This window comes from Xiphophorus maculatus, chromosome 8, assembly GCF_002775205.1.
Source record: "Xiphophorus maculatus strain JP 163 A chromosome 8, X_maculatus-5.0-male, whole genome shotgun sequence".
Classification (NCBI taxonomy): Eukaryota; Metazoa; Chordata; class Actinopteri; order Cyprinodontiformes; family Poeciliidae; genus Xiphophorus; species Xiphophorus maculatus.
The window spans coordinates 1,442,621-1,457,180 of NC_036450.1; the positions used below are offsets into that span (position 1 = coordinate 1,442,621).

At 42.2% G+C, this 14,560-nt stretch overlaps 1 protein-coding gene across 2 annotated transcripts; it reads left to right on the forward strand.

Moving 5' to 3' along the window:
* The first annotated feature begins 2,781 nt into the window (after positions 1 to 2,781).
* Positions 2,782 to 12,887, forward strand: LOC102226012 (leukemia inhibitory factor receptor-like). 2 transcript variants are annotated; one of them, XM_023337761.1, is made up of 18 exons: positions 2,782 to 3,262; positions 4,092 to 4,243; positions 4,318 to 4,471; positions 5,597 to 5,857; positions 5,937 to 6,063; positions 6,804 to 6,940; positions 7,020 to 7,159; positions 7,230 to 7,389; positions 7,464 to 7,525; positions 8,473 to 8,683; positions 9,245 to 9,424; positions 9,504 to 9,605; positions 10,169 to 10,330; positions 10,435 to 10,563; positions 11,297 to 11,384; positions 11,460 to 11,523; positions 11,733 to 12,159; positions 12,866 to 12,887. In XM_023337761.1, exons 1-17 carry the CDS (start codon positions 3,202 to 3,204, stop codon positions 12,114 to 12,116), a joined length of 2,574 nt encoding a protein of 857 aa, XP_023193529.1. In that variant the 5' UTR covers positions 2,782 to 3,201; the 3' UTR covers positions 12,117 to 12,159; positions 12,866 to 12,887. The 2 variants fall into 2 exon arrangements, with proteins under 2 accessions (XP_023193529.1, XP_023193528.1); XM_023337760.1 differs by lacking the exon at positions 12,866 to 12,887 and having other exon boundaries at positions 11,733 to 12,472.
* Positions 12,888 to 14,560: the final 1,673 nt, after the last annotated feature.

The following is a 14,560-nucleotide window of genomic DNA, read 5'->3' on the forward strand; positions in this document are numbered from 1 at the left end:
TTTATATTATTTTATCTGTAATTGTTTTTAATCCTCGTTGATGATAAACTTTAAAAAGTAGCTTCGATTGGACTTCAGATCAATATTCCTGTTTCTACAACAATGAGAGGAGATTCATAATTTTTCATGTGAAAACCAAAATATATAATTTTGTTTTTACAAAAACATGTTTAAGGAAAGAAAAAACAAAATATGTTTCTTGTCAAAATATAGATTTCTGCTGTCATTCAGTTTTTTCTTCCATAATTTCTGCTTTTTTCTAACGATTTGGTGGAAAATAATAAAAACCATAACGGATAAACAAACTCATTAAATAAAATACAGCAGTAGTTTTATTTTTTCCTTCAGTGAACGTCGGGTCCAAACATCAAACATGATTTTCATTAAATCTGTTTTTCCATATAAATGTGTTTTTAATGGTGTCAGGTTCATATTCTAATTTCAACTGAATCATTTTCATTACATGCAATTGAAAAAAAAAGGCTTCCTTTTTACCAAAAAGTACTTTTTTACTCTTGAGTATTATTTTTACTTCCACTCTCACTGGAGTATCATTTACTCGATCCGCCGGTTTTTACTGCGTTTCTGCTCTTAAACATCTTTGTGCGCAGAATTTATGCACAGACTTCGTTTTTAACGCACACATTTTCCGTAAAGATCCCCACTTACGCTTCGTTGCCATGGTGACGATGGTCTCGGTCGTGGCGTGCTCCTCGTCCTCCATCCGCTGGTTTACTGACGGCTTGTTTTCCTTTAATGAGCCGAAACCATAAAATCATCATCATCACTCTGACACATTTCCTGTCCTTCACTCCTTCAACCGACTCAACACTAAACCACAGCATGTACACACACACACACACACACACACACACACACACATCTATAAATACAAACCCGTCTCATCTGAATGCATAATCCTTATTTTTTAAAGTGTAAAATAAGTTTTAATGAGTTTTCAAAGCAGGGCCGTAGGAAGTTTTTTACAGGTCCGGGGGCTTTGGCCCGAGTTCTGCCGTTTCCCACATCCACAGTTAATATCTCAGATTTATTCCACGTTTTAAACCCAGATTAAATTAAACCTGATTTATATTCTTGGTTCAGGTGATGTCTGAGTTATTGGAGCAGTGAAGAACCATCAGAACCATCAGAACCAGGACCCGGATGGATCCAAGCCAGTTTCTAGCACCTGGTTTTTAAAACTTGAATATAATTCAGTAAATGTTGTTTTGCTGTAAATTATTGATCTAATTAATTTGGGTTTTGTAAGAAAAGTACTGAATTACTGAGTCACATCTAATAAAATGTATTTTAAAATTATATAAATATACATGTATTTGTAAATTAAACCTAAAAGTAAACTAAATAATACGATTAATGTATAATGTTACTTTTATTAAAGTAATTTAGTCAGATCTGACTTTCCAAATATTTTTTTCAATATAAAACTTTTAAAATAAATACTTACAGCAGGTACTGTGTGTATATTTATATATCTCAGTTTATAGAGATTTTAGTAAAAATAACATTTAACTGAATTTTCTTCATCTAGAAATATAGGAAAAGATATTTTACTGAAAATGACTTTTCAGTAAGAAAGTTGTTTTTTGTTTTTTTTACTGAAAACAACAAATAATTTTGTTGGTCTGAAATTATTTCATTTTGTTTTAACAGTTAATAATGTTGGAGCAACAAAGCTGGTGTGGAAACAGGAGGTCTCACTTCAACGTGAATTTTAGGTTTTTTGGTTAAAACCTGTTTGTTCTTCATTCAGTGACGTTACTCCAGAAATATTCCTCAACTAAAAGTAAAAGTACAGTATAGTAAAACTCTTTTAGTTATAAAAGTAATTATTAGGAATTATTTTACCCCAAAAGAGGAACTGAAACTTTCTCATAAAGACAGGATTTAATTTCTGTTATTCTGAGTTGAGAAACTTTCTAAATATAAAATGTTTCCTCGGTGAATCAGAGACTAAATCAAACTGTTTCCTTGTAACGAGTGAAAACTTGCAGCAGGAAACCGTCACATTTCCAGCATAAATTTATCTGATGGTGGATTTTCCCAGCGGGCTGTGAAGGAGTCAGCCGGGCTGTAATCCGACCCGTTTGCTTTGCTCTGGTTCTGAGGAACCGGTCGGGTTCATGACTCACTTTCTTCTTCTGCTGATGGAATGAAGCTGCCAGCCGGTCTGGGAAACCAGCATCAACCTCATCAGGAAAACCTGGATTCATTTCCACATAAAAAACTATCAAAAGTTTTCACACCGTTTAATGTTTCCACATTTCATCCAGTTTGTTTTACTGGGATTTTATGGGAAAAACCAACAAGAAGTGGCCCCTTTTACTCTGATACCGCTAAATAAAACCCCCATTGGCGAACTGTAGTTGAATTAGGGAAGATTATTAGTAAATAATAAATTATTTTAGTGATATTAACCAAAACGCTGTGATAAATGAGTTTATTAAGAGATAAAAGAGAGAAAGTTTTTCTCCTGGTGGCTGAATTTGAGGATTTTTAGTGAAAAATAGGATTTAATAATTATATTCAGACTCTTTGTTGCAGCATTTTAATCTCCAGGTTTATTCATGTTTTTATTTGCATAAAAATGCCTGAGGATTTCAGTTATTAAATAAACGCTGATATGAAACAGACATGATGGATAAATCAGAAGTTCTGGATGTGAAACGATGTGAAACGTCCTGACTGGTTCTGCTTTTTCAGCTTCCTGAACTGGATCCTTCAGTCGCAGGAAAACTTGTAACTTTTTCTTCTGTTTCCTGTTTGTAGGAAACTTCCTGCATCTTGAATCTGTTCTGGTTCTGATCCAAACCTCCGCTGGTTTTCTGTGGAATCAGTTTCTGCAGCATTAAAGCCGCTGGTGCTGTTTTACTTTCAGTCTGAATCATTTCCAGTCACCCGGTTCTGCAGGTCCGATCCGGTGGTTCTGACTAACACTTACTGAAACGCAGCAGCAGCATTTCCTGCTCTGAACTCCTCATGGATTTCACAACCGCAGCGAACTTCCAGGGTTAGACTGGCTGCTGGGAGGAACACAGCACTCACTGGACCCGCCTGAGCGGCCCGGTTCTGCCTGCTAACGGGTCAGAACCACAGCTGGAGGTTTCCCTCGGACAGCTGAATCCCTGCGGATCGTTCCTGTTACGGATCGACAGCATCTGGGAGCGAATCAGGATTAAAATGATCCGGTTCTGGTTTCTGCTGCTGGTTCTGATCCGGCTGAGTCAACAGAACCAAACAGGTGAGTTTCTCCTTCGCTCCGGGTTAAAGGCAGAACGTGTTTAAAGCTCAGACTGAGGGATTCTGGACCAGCTGAACCGTTTTACTGGTTCTTTAGAAAAACAACCAGAACATATTTTATTTAGAAACAGATTCAATCGTTTCGTTATTCTGCTGCTGATTATTAAAAGGTTAAATATTTATTTATTTGTAAAATTACTTCTTTACTCACCTAATTTATGACTTTATTCTCTTATTATTTCAACTTTAGTGTCATATGAGTTTTTCCTCAGATTATAGATTATAATCTCATAGATTATTTCTGTATTCTGATGACGAAGTGACTTTTGTTCTCATATTGTTATAACTTTATTCTATAACAGTAGAATAAAGTTATAACAATAAAGAATAAAGAATATGACTTTATTCGGCTTCATCCTAATTTCATTTCATTTTTTCATATTCTGGCTCTTCGTGAATATTTCTGGCTCTCGCTGCTCGTTGTCCAGATTAAGTTAAAGGTTTAAACTCAGCAGTTTCCCCCAGTGCTCTATAAGCCTGGCGGGTCACCAGGCTGTAGTTCTGCTCCCTCCAGGCTAAACATGTTTATTTATTGAAGTTTTTAAAAATGTTTCCATTTTTAAGACTTTATAGTTTGTGTTCATTAATCTTCCAATAACTCATAATTATGAGGTGATATTTTCAAAAGCCCGACGGGCCGCTGGCTGGAGGCCGGGTCTGGACCAGAACTCCAGGCTCAGCAGGTTTTCTGGGTTTTCTCAGTATAAATGTTGATTCTTCAGTGAAGATCAGAACCAGGAGTTCTGGAACGTTACCTGTCCTTCCCTCAGGTGTTTCTTCATGCGGGCCTCAGAACCTGACCGTCAGCCGATCGGACCAGACGGTTCTGGTAGAGTGGGAGGACGACCCGTCCTGCTCGGCTCTGAACGACCCGATTCTCTACAACATGACGGTTCTGGTTGAGAACCAGGAAGTTCACTCAGTGAGTCTGACCCGGTCGGGTTGATGAAAGCCCGTCGGTACCGCTGCCTCTGACCCACTGTGGAAACGTTTCAGGACGGAGTCTGGGTGGCGCCGGGCCACGTTGGGTCGACCCACTCCTGGAGGTGGACGTCTCCTCTGCCGATGGACTGCGCTGCTCACACCTTCAGGCTGAGAGCCCAAATCCAGAACCAGACCAGCCGGCTGGACCAGGAGCGGACTCTGCCGGGTCGGTACCTCAGAACCCAACAGTCCTAGTCAAATCAAGTCTAGTAGCAACAAGGAAGTTCTACATGTTATCAACGTAAATGTTGGTCAATGTTCCAGTTACTGGATCGGCTCCAACCAGCCGGGTCAGTCTGGGTCCAAAGGGTCTCAGGGTTTCAGCTGTTTTACAGTTTTCTGGAAGTTTGTTCCAGATTTGTGGAGCATAGAAGCTGAAAGCTGCTTCTCCATGTTTGGTTCTGGTTCTGGATGCACAGCAGAACCAGAACCAGAAGACCTGAGAAGCCTGGAGGTTGCTATGGCAACAGCAGCAGATTTTTAATGTTTCCTGAAAAACTGTCTTTATGTGGCTCTGAAGGTTCAGGTCAGAGGTCAGAGGTCAGCCTGATCTCTGGTTTCCAGCTGGAAGAACTGAAGCTGTGTGCTGACTCTAGATCTGTAGCTCTAGATCTGTTGCTCTAGATCTGCAACTCTAGATCTGTAGCTCTAGATCTGTTACTCTAGATCTGCAACTCTAGATCTGTAGCTCTAGATCTGTTACTCTAGATCTGTAACTCTAGATCTGTAGCTCTAGATCTGTTACTCTAGATCTGTAACTCTAGATCTGTAGCTCTAGATCTGTTACTCTAGATCTGCAACTCTAGATCTGTTACTCTAGATCTGTTACTCTAGATCTGTAACTCTAGATCTGTAGCTCTAGATCTGTTACTCTAGATCTGTAACTCTAGATCTGTAGCTCTAGATCTGTTACTCTAGATCTGTAACTCTAGATCTGTAGCTCTAGATCTGTTACTCTAGATCTGTAACTCTAGATATGTAGCTCTAGACCTGTAACTCTAGATCTGTAGCTCTAGATCTGTTACTCTAGATCTGTAGCTCTAGACCTGTAACTCTAGATCTGTTACTCTAGATCTGTAACTCTAGATCTAGGTTTGTCATGGCTCATCCATGCGTTGATTTGTTCAGTGATTGGATGGTCCAGAGTCACCTGGTGACATCATAAGGTTGTCATGGTAACTCCTCTTATAGCCTGACCTGCTGTGAGCATGTGGGTGCAGAATAGGAAGGTTCCAGGATGGAGCCTTGCGGTTCTCCGCTGCGGTTTAACGCCGACCTCCTGCCTCTGCAGATAAAGACACCTTCAGCAGAAACGTCTTCCCTCAGGACGCGCTGCTGGAGGCCGGCAGCTCGGCCACCTTCTGCTGCATCGTCCCACACGGTCAGCAGTTTGGCCAAATGTACCTGGATGGAAACACAGGCAACACCACCAAGATCAGTGAGCACAGATACGCACTGACTGTGCGGCTGAAACCCGTCATGGAATCTGGTGCGGATGTCCACTGTGAAACCAAATCAGGCGAAGTGCACGGAGCTTCTGTTTTCATTGGCTGTAAGTAAGAAATGGCGTCCTGTGACTTCCCTCCTTTTGGTGAGAGCTCAGATTTGTTTCTGTGCGTTCCCTGGATCAGACCCGCCTGGAGACGAAGACCTTCGGTGTGAAACTCGGGATCTGGAGTCGGTGGAATGCCGTTGGAACAAAGGAAGAAACACGATGGTGGAAGTCCAGAGTCGGACACGTTATGAGCTGGATGGAAGGTAAAAGGAAATGATCTCAGTAGATCTGTGAGCAGAACAATGGAGGGTCAGTTTCACCACAGTTACAGCAAAACGCCGAGACACAAAGATGTTAGCACTGAGCTTCAGTCAGCAACTGCACATTCGTCTGGGAAGGGTTAAATCCTGACCATCTGAGGAGAGGAAGATTATTCTCCAAAACATCTCAGCCAGGATCAGTTAGCAGGTTAAAGGTTAAAGGTCATGACCCTGAACCAGTATGGCTGCTTGGTAGTGCTGAAGGAGAAACTTCTTCCCTCTAGAAACAATATTGACCCGGAGACCTTCCAGTCTCCGAGACAACCAGGAACAACTGGACTGGGAATATATAACAGGCTAACAGGCATGCTAGCAAGTTTGTCTGATTATCTAACTAGCTAAATAGCATGCTAATATGTTAGCCTGGATTTCTGATCAGTTAGTGGAAATATTGACAAGTGAATATGTTCATTTATAGATATGAAAGTTAGTCTGTCTCACTAACTAATTGGTATTTTAGCAGATTCGAGAATGAGGAATTAGCAATTTAGCACCCGATGAGCTGTGTGCTATGCTAATATGTTAGCATGAAAATCAAACTTGTGAAATAGCATGTTAGCAAGCCTACAAATGCAAAAACACGAAACAATAAAAATGATCCCAAACACAGCAGCAAATGTACAACAGGATGACTGTGATGGCCCAGTCAAAGTCCAGAGCTAAACCTTATTTTTGTCTTGCAGCCCATGTGTCATCGGTTCAGAGTTAAGATGCTCTAAAGAGGTAAACATTGGAGGCGGTGAGAGGAACTGGACTCTAACAGCTCAGAACGTTTTTGGAAAGGTGGAGATCCAAGACTCTGCAGATCTGACCAGAAGAGGTGCAGTTAGCCGCCGCTAACAGCTAAAACCTCCTGGCTTCTTAAAACCAGTCCAGCTAACAGTTTCTGTGCGTTTCAGTTCACATGTTTGCTCCACATGATCTCGGCGTTGGTGACGTAGAAGCCAGGAGTGTGAGGCTGAGCTGGAGCTGGACGGTGCAGCGGTACCACAACCTGAGCCTGAACTGCCAGATGATCGTCTCGGACGCAGACGGATCCGTACGTCTACAGGGAAGGAAGACGTCAGGTAGTAAAAATATTACGTTTAATCTGTGTTGTGTTGATATAGTCTCTGCAGATCAAACATGGAGTCGGACTGAAGGCGGCAGTTTTAACCGATCTGAGGCCAAACTGGAAATATGAGGTGAAGGTTCGGTGTCGAACAGCTCAACATTTCTGGACCTGGAGCGACTGGAGCAGCAGAGTTTCCTTCCTCACAGAGGGTGATGGTGGGTTTCTGAAGAAAACACAGAAACTCAGAAATGAGTCTGAACAGTGAATCACTGACCTGTTGGCTCTGCAGTTCCTGATGCTCTGGATGTGTGGATGCAGAGGAAGGGAAGCCAGACTGCGATTGTTTGGAAGGTGAGTCTTCAGATCTGCTAACAGTAACTTTCTCCGACACAGAAAGGTTTCGGACTCACAGTGACCCTGTTTCCGTAATGTTTGTGAAGATTGGAAACATTCAAAATAAATTCCTCAGTTTTGCAAAACTTCTCTGAGATGGAAGCACGTTTACCAAATAAGTTCTGACTTGGCTCACTTGCCCATCCACTGTGCCTTACCAGAGGCACAAAGCCCAGAGAAACGTCCAGTTCGGTTTGGGAGTCTCTGCGTTTTCCTGAGATGTTTGGTCCTTGCTAGTTAAACTCTACTTCCTGTTTATTGCAGCCATGTGCAGCAACATCATCTGATGAAAATACGCTTCGCTGTAGATTAAAACGATCAGAAGAACCGTCTGCGTCTCATCCAGGCATTGGAGCAACAAGCCCCGCCTACCTGGGAGCGGCTGTAGTCGGCCATTTTCCAGAAGCGTTATGGATTCAACACGTTGCAATTAAACACAACTATTCATGAACTGTAATGCTGAGAGCTCTGGTGGAAAAAACAAACCATCATCCTCTTACCACTTCCTGTCGTTTCCTTCAGCGTTTCCACCAGTAGTAACATCTGACTGTTGATCATGTGACCCAGTAAAGTGTTTCTGAGGAACCGCCTCATGCTGACACAACAACTTTTTATCAAAAAATGTGAGATTTTTTCGCAATTGGCGTTTCAATTCAGCAAATTTACTTTCACAATTTCAACTTGTGCAACTTTATTGTTAAAGGAAACTCAGCTAGAGACAACTTCCTGTTTCTGAGAACACGACTGTCGATCCTTTTCATGTCAGTGTCTTTATGGAAACGTCCTGCTGCTGGTTTTAGAGGTTGAATCCCAGCATCTGACCTCGTCCTTTCTCGTCTTTTGGTAAATGTTTGGGCTCCCAGTCGTCTTGCTGTCGCCTCATCGCCTCAATCATGTTTCTGCAGAAGCTTCTGGCCAATCAGAGCCATGGAGACGTCACCGGATACCATGTAACCTGGACCAGAACCAGAGGCTCAGATCAGCTCCACAAGGAGGAAGTCAATGCCAGCGTTCACGAGTACACTTTGGACGGGGATTCCGTCGTCACGGTAACAGCGAAGAACCAACATGGCAGCTCGCCCCCATCGACCATCACCGTCCCTCCCACCAGTCCAGGTACGATGGAGCTGATGGACCAGAGTCCATGTTTTTATAGAGATGACTGATGATCACTGAGACACGCTGATCATCTGATCAGTTATTTTTATAATCATGATTCAAATCGGGGGGGTTTTAAATTTCCCTTCTGGGTTTTTTCTCTGATTCAGACATTCTCTGTGAGCTTTAAAAGTTACTTAGATCAACAATTCTCCAGGGTTTAAGAAGCTTTTAGTTTATTTTTCTCACATTTGGTGATTTTCCCTGATTCTCAGTCCAACCGTCTGTCAGATTTATTAACAGCTTCAGTTTCTGAAAGTCACGAGTCAAAGACACAGGAAAGACAATAAAATATCTCACATTTTTCAATTCTTTGTAAAATATGAAAGCTTAAAGAAGAGGAGACGGCTTCCAGATCCAGATTAAACCTTTCACACTTCAGTGAAACTGATTGGAGTCGTTCAGCTGGAACTGCTGGCTCCTCCTGATGATCAGAAAGTTTTGGGCCGGTCGTTGGTTCCGTTGGTCAAACCAGAACTTCTTCTTCTCCACATCTGACCTTCAGCGTCTCTGTTTCAGATGAAACCAGTATGAACCTGTCCTGCTTCACTGGGAGTGATGGGGGACTCGACCTGTCCTGGTCCCACCATCCAGAAGCTAGCTGTGGCTACATGGTGGACTGGTTTCCAGCGTTAGAGGGTGATCGTGTCGACTGGTTGAAGCTTCCTCCCAGTCAGAACAGAGTCAGGATAAAACCCAGTGAGATCCAGTCCGTGATCCAGTAAAGTCCTCAGCCGGTCCGTCCGTCCCGTTGACATGTCCTCTGGTTCGTCCTCAGAGAACGACGTAGCTGGGCGGAGATACTCAGTATCCATCTACGCCTGCACCGGCGGCGCTCCGCTGCTCCTGGAGAGGAAGGACGGCTTCTTCACGGAGAAACGTGAGCAGCAGCTAGCAGCTAGCAGCAGTGTTAGCAGCAGCTAGCAGTCTTAGCAGCAGCTAGCAGCTAGCAGCAGTGTTAGCAGCAGCTAGCAGTCTTAGCAGCAGCTAGCAGTCTTAGCAGCAGCTAGCAGCGTTAGCTGCAGCTAGCAGTCTTAGCAGCAGCTAGCAGCAGTCTTAGCAGCAGCTAGCAGTCTTAGCAGCAGCTAGCAGCAGCTAGCAGTCTTAGCAGCAGTGTTAGCAGCAGCTAGCAGTCTTAGCAGCAGCTAGCAGTGTTAGATAGATAAATCTTTATTGTCATTGTCACAAGAACAACGAAATTTAAAAAGTGCCATCAGTCAGTGCATATGCTTAAAAACAAAAATAAAACACAGTAGCAGCAGTATTAGCAGCAGCTAGCAGCGTTAGCAGCAGCTAGCAGTGTTGGCAGCATTAGCAGCAGCTAGCAGCGTTAGCAGCATTAGCAGCAGCTAGCAGTGTTAGCAGCAGCTAGCAGTGTTAGCAGCTGCTAGCAGCATTAGCATAGACGTCATTCCCTGATGCTTTACTTCCTCTCTGTTCCAGAAATACAACCGAAGCTTTTTCAGCCTCTGTCCTACAAACTGCGTGGCTCCGATGTGGAGATCTACTGGGATCCGGTTCCCCTCAGAGAGCAGCCTGCTTGTATCCATGGATACGTCCTGTATTACTTTAAAAACCGTGGTGAACCCATCAGCGTGACCACAGGTAACGCTCAGCTGAGGCTTCAGGTTCACTCTGAGCTGCTCGTAAAGCTGAAGGCTGATTTTAAACCAGGTTTATAAATCTGAGTTTTTCTTGTTCTGGTTCAGAAAACCCAGCCGACTCCAGCCTGACCGCCAGGAACCTGCAGAGCGGCTCCTACACCTTCATCATGGCGGCGCAGACCGCGGGCGGAGCATACGGCAACACCACCCTCCAGGTCCTCTTAAACGACGAAGGTACGTCACTTCCACCAAAACAAGAGCGGCCATGACGGTTTCCATGGTTTCCGTTTGGTCAGAAAACCGGCAGAGAGATGCTGGAGTAGGGGATACGATGCTGCAGCCAGGCGCCAAGACATGAAATAATAAATGTAATATTCATATTTGAAATTCATCCATTTTCTTTGCCAAAGATCTTCTATTGTCCATCAGGATGCACCACTAGTCCTGGCAGTAAAACATTTTCTCTGTTAGGAGTTTTAAATATTCACTTCAAGGCTGAAGAAGAATCAGAACTGAAATCATTTCTAAACAAACCTCCTGTTAAAGGAAACTCTAGGGAATTATTCATAAATATTGTTTATACTTATGTTTCCTGTAAATGTTTGTATCAAATAAACAATAACAGGAAGGACTTGGGGTCAAAGTTCAGGTGTCGTTTGAGCTTTTAGATGCTAATCTGCTACAAAAACCAATTCTTCGTTGCCACGGTTACGCATCAAAACAACTATCTGAAAGTGAAAGTATAATATCAGAACCAGAGGGAATAATTATCCAGAAATCAGCGATTCAAGCAGAAAGTCTGGAAAACGAAGCAACTTGCTGCTGCTGGCAGGTCAGAGACAGAAACATTTAAAATGTTTAAATTTAATGTTTTTAAAACTGAAAACTGTGAATTAGTTTGAAAACAAATTAATCTTTTTATTGTTTTTTTGTTTCTGAAGGTTTCTGAAATGTTTTTCTTCTGCAGACGATTTGAGCAACATCTTCATCTCCATGGGCGCCGTTTTCATCCTCCTCTTCCTCATCACAGTCCTGTGCTACAGACACTGGGCCTGGTGAGCGACCGGACCCGAACAGAACCAAACAGAACCCATCATTTAGTCTCTGACCTTGTTCTCCTGACCCAACAGCATCAAGGAGAAGTTTTACCCTGACATCCCGAAGCCAAACATGGCCGACTGGTTCACGTCGCCTGTGAGTTCAGAATAAAAGTTTTCAAACCCTCAGAGCTTTTTGAGCTCCGGCATAAACAGGAAATAATAATTGTGAAAAATGAAGAACATTATTACATTTTTAAACTAACTTTGCAAAATAAATCTGCACTGTAAAAATCTTACCAGATATTTTTGTCTACAACATGAGTTATCTTACTGAAATGATGAAGACGTCTCCATGTCTCCCAGGAGAAGAGGGTTAACCCTTACCTGCAGTCGGGGCTGGGTTGCCATGGCGAGGAGAACCTGGCCGTCCCAGAGCTGCTGCTGAAACCTGCAGAGCTGCTGAACAACAACAACACCGACCAGGAAGACACGGCTCTGACGTCACAAGCCCCGCCCCTCTACCAGAACAACCCGGCCCAGAGCCGCCACGCCGTCTCCACCGTGTTCCCCAACCTGACGTACAACCTGCCGGCGGCGGACCCGGAGCGGCCCGCGGACCCGGGGCGGCCCGCGGGCCTGGAGCCAAACGACTACCACCCCCAGACCCTGGCTGAGGTGTTTGGTCAGAACCGGGCGGCCCAGAAACCCGTCATCTGTGTTTCAGAGTACATCATGGCGCTGCAGTAGACCCAATGAGCCGCACAGAAAGATGGAGACTCGGCAGAATCAGGTGAATTAAATCTTTAAGGATGTGAATCCAACAATCTGATCCAAACATCAGAACTTCAAAACAAAACTCCTTCAGATCGTCACAGGGTGACAACAATCACAACAACAGTATCAAATCAAATCACATTTTATTTGTGTAGCACATTTCAGCAGCAAGACATTTCAAAGAGCTTTACATCATTAATATGTGGTGTTGTTGTGTATCATCTCTTTGTGGACCATGAGTCTGTTGAATAAAGTAAATCAATCAATCAATCAATCAATATCAAACACAAAATCACAAAGCAACATAGAATCAATAATCAAAACACAGCATTAAGTCAAGTTCCATCAATAAATTAGTAATTGATTACATTTCAAATACAATCCTAAACAGGTGGGTTTTTAGTCTAGATTTAAAAGAAGTCAGTGTTTCAGCTGTTTTACAGTTTTCTGGAAGTTTGTTCCAGATTTGTGGTGCATAGATGCTGAAAGCTGCTTCTCCTCGTTTGGTTCTGGTTCTGGGGATGCAGAGCAGAACCAGAACCAGAACCTGAGAGGTCTGGAAGGTTGATACAACAACAGCAGATCTTTAATGTATTGTGGTGCTAAGCCGTTCAGTGATTTATAAACTAACAACAGGATTTTAAAGTCTATTCTTTGAGCTACAGGGAGCCAGTGGAGGGACTTTAAAACTGGTGTTATGTGCTCTATCTTCCTGGTTTTAGTCAGAACGCCAGCAGCAGCATCTGGATCAGCTGCAGCTGTTTGATTGATTTGTTGGACAGACCTGTGAAGACGCTGTTGCAATAATCAATACGACTGAAGATGAAGGCATGGATGAGTTTCTCTAGATCTGGCTGAGACATTAGTCCTTTAATCCTGGAAATGTTCTTCAGGTGATAGAAGGCCGACTTTGTAACGGTCAGTACTGTCCAAGCATGTGGCGACAGGAGAGAGAAACAACAGAATGACTAAACTAGCAATAAAAACAGAACAAAAAGTTACTGGGAGCAACAACAACTGGAAAGAATCAGGAAAAATAGCAAACAGTAAGGTTTATCACAAAGGAACAGAAATCTTAAAATGACGGCAGCTAAGCTCACATCGTATGTAGCCTACAAGCTAGTATGTAGCCTATATGCTAACATGTAGCCTACAAGCTAGTATGTAGCCTATATGCTAGCATGTAGCCTACAAGCTAGTATGTAGCCTATATGCTAGTATGTAGCCTATATGCTAGTATGTAGCCTAAAAGCTAGTTGCCTTCCATTTACATTCCTAAATTACATTTGAAAACATCCTGAATATAAAAAACTTTAAATGTTTCAGATGTTCAGGAAACATTTGAACCGGTTCTGATTCTGGTTCCAGTCACAACTTGAAGACTTGATGAACCTTTCCATCTTCTTTTTGTTGTTCATAAATTAAAGATTGTAATATTTTTGATGCAAACAGAACAGGCTGAGATGCTTCCTGCTGTGCTGCTATTTTAGGAGCTGGAAGACTTGGACTAGGACTTGGACAGATTTTTCTGCTGCTAGTTTTTTAAAAGCAACTTAAATTCAACGACACTTAAAGTTGAAATGTTTGTAGATATTAAATCTGTGTGAATTATTTTTGCTGTAAATAAACCCTGCTGGTTTTTTCTGAGCAGCTGGTGATGACGCAGAGCGACCAGCAGGGGGCGCCAGAGCTACAGAAAGTTTCTTTTCTTTTCTCTTTTTTATGTTTTGCCAAATAAACACTGAAACAGCTTTAAGTTTTTGTAGAATTTTAAAAATGTATTAAACAAATGAATTATAAAATGAATCAACAGATTGAATTTAACAGTTTTTTGTGTTTGTATTTTTCAGAAATAAAACAGTTTGTGTTTCTGACTGGATCTGTAAACTTGAATAAAGTAAATAATTATCATAAATAAATCAGAACTAAATCATATTTTTTTCTCCTTTCTGGAGTGAGAAGCAAAATATTAATGATTTTTTACCCAACTAGAATAAAAATATTAAATACATTCAGCTCCTGTTTAACAATCATCTTTAAGGTTTTGTTTATCTGATAGTTAATGGACAGGAAAGAGGTTAAAGGTCGTCAAGCCGGGAATCGAACCTGCGACGGCCACATCCACGACCAAGGCCTCCGGATGTGCTGAACCTCTGCGCCACCACAGCGCCCCCTACCTTTGAGATATTTTAACATTTAAATTACAATCCAAAAATCTTCTAAAAGTTCATTTATAATATTTTGAACTTTGATTAAATGTAAGAAAAACAGCAGCGATTTATTTGGATCTAAATCTGTTTTAACATCATGTGGTTTTTATTATAAAGGTTCTGGTTCTGGTTCTGACCCGATGGAAGAAGGTTTTCTGTTTTCTTTGTTTGTTTGTTTACTTCAGATGCGTTTACTATGATGCGTAA

Excerpts from the sequence above, each read along its gene's own strand:
- LOC102226012 (XM_023337761.1), top strand. The coding sequence starts at position 3,202 with ATGATCCGGTTCTGGTTTCTGCTGCTGGTTCTGATCCGGCTGAGTCAA. Across the intron at positions 9,425-9,503 it reads CAGAGTCAGGATAAAACCCA|AGAACGACGTAGCTGGGCGG; the intron begins GTGAGATCCAGT and ends GTTCGTCCTCAG. Across the intron at positions 11,524-11,732 it reads CCGACTGGTTCACGTCGCCT|GAGAAGAGGGTTAACCCTTA; the intron begins GTGAGTTCAGAA and ends CATGTCTCCCAG.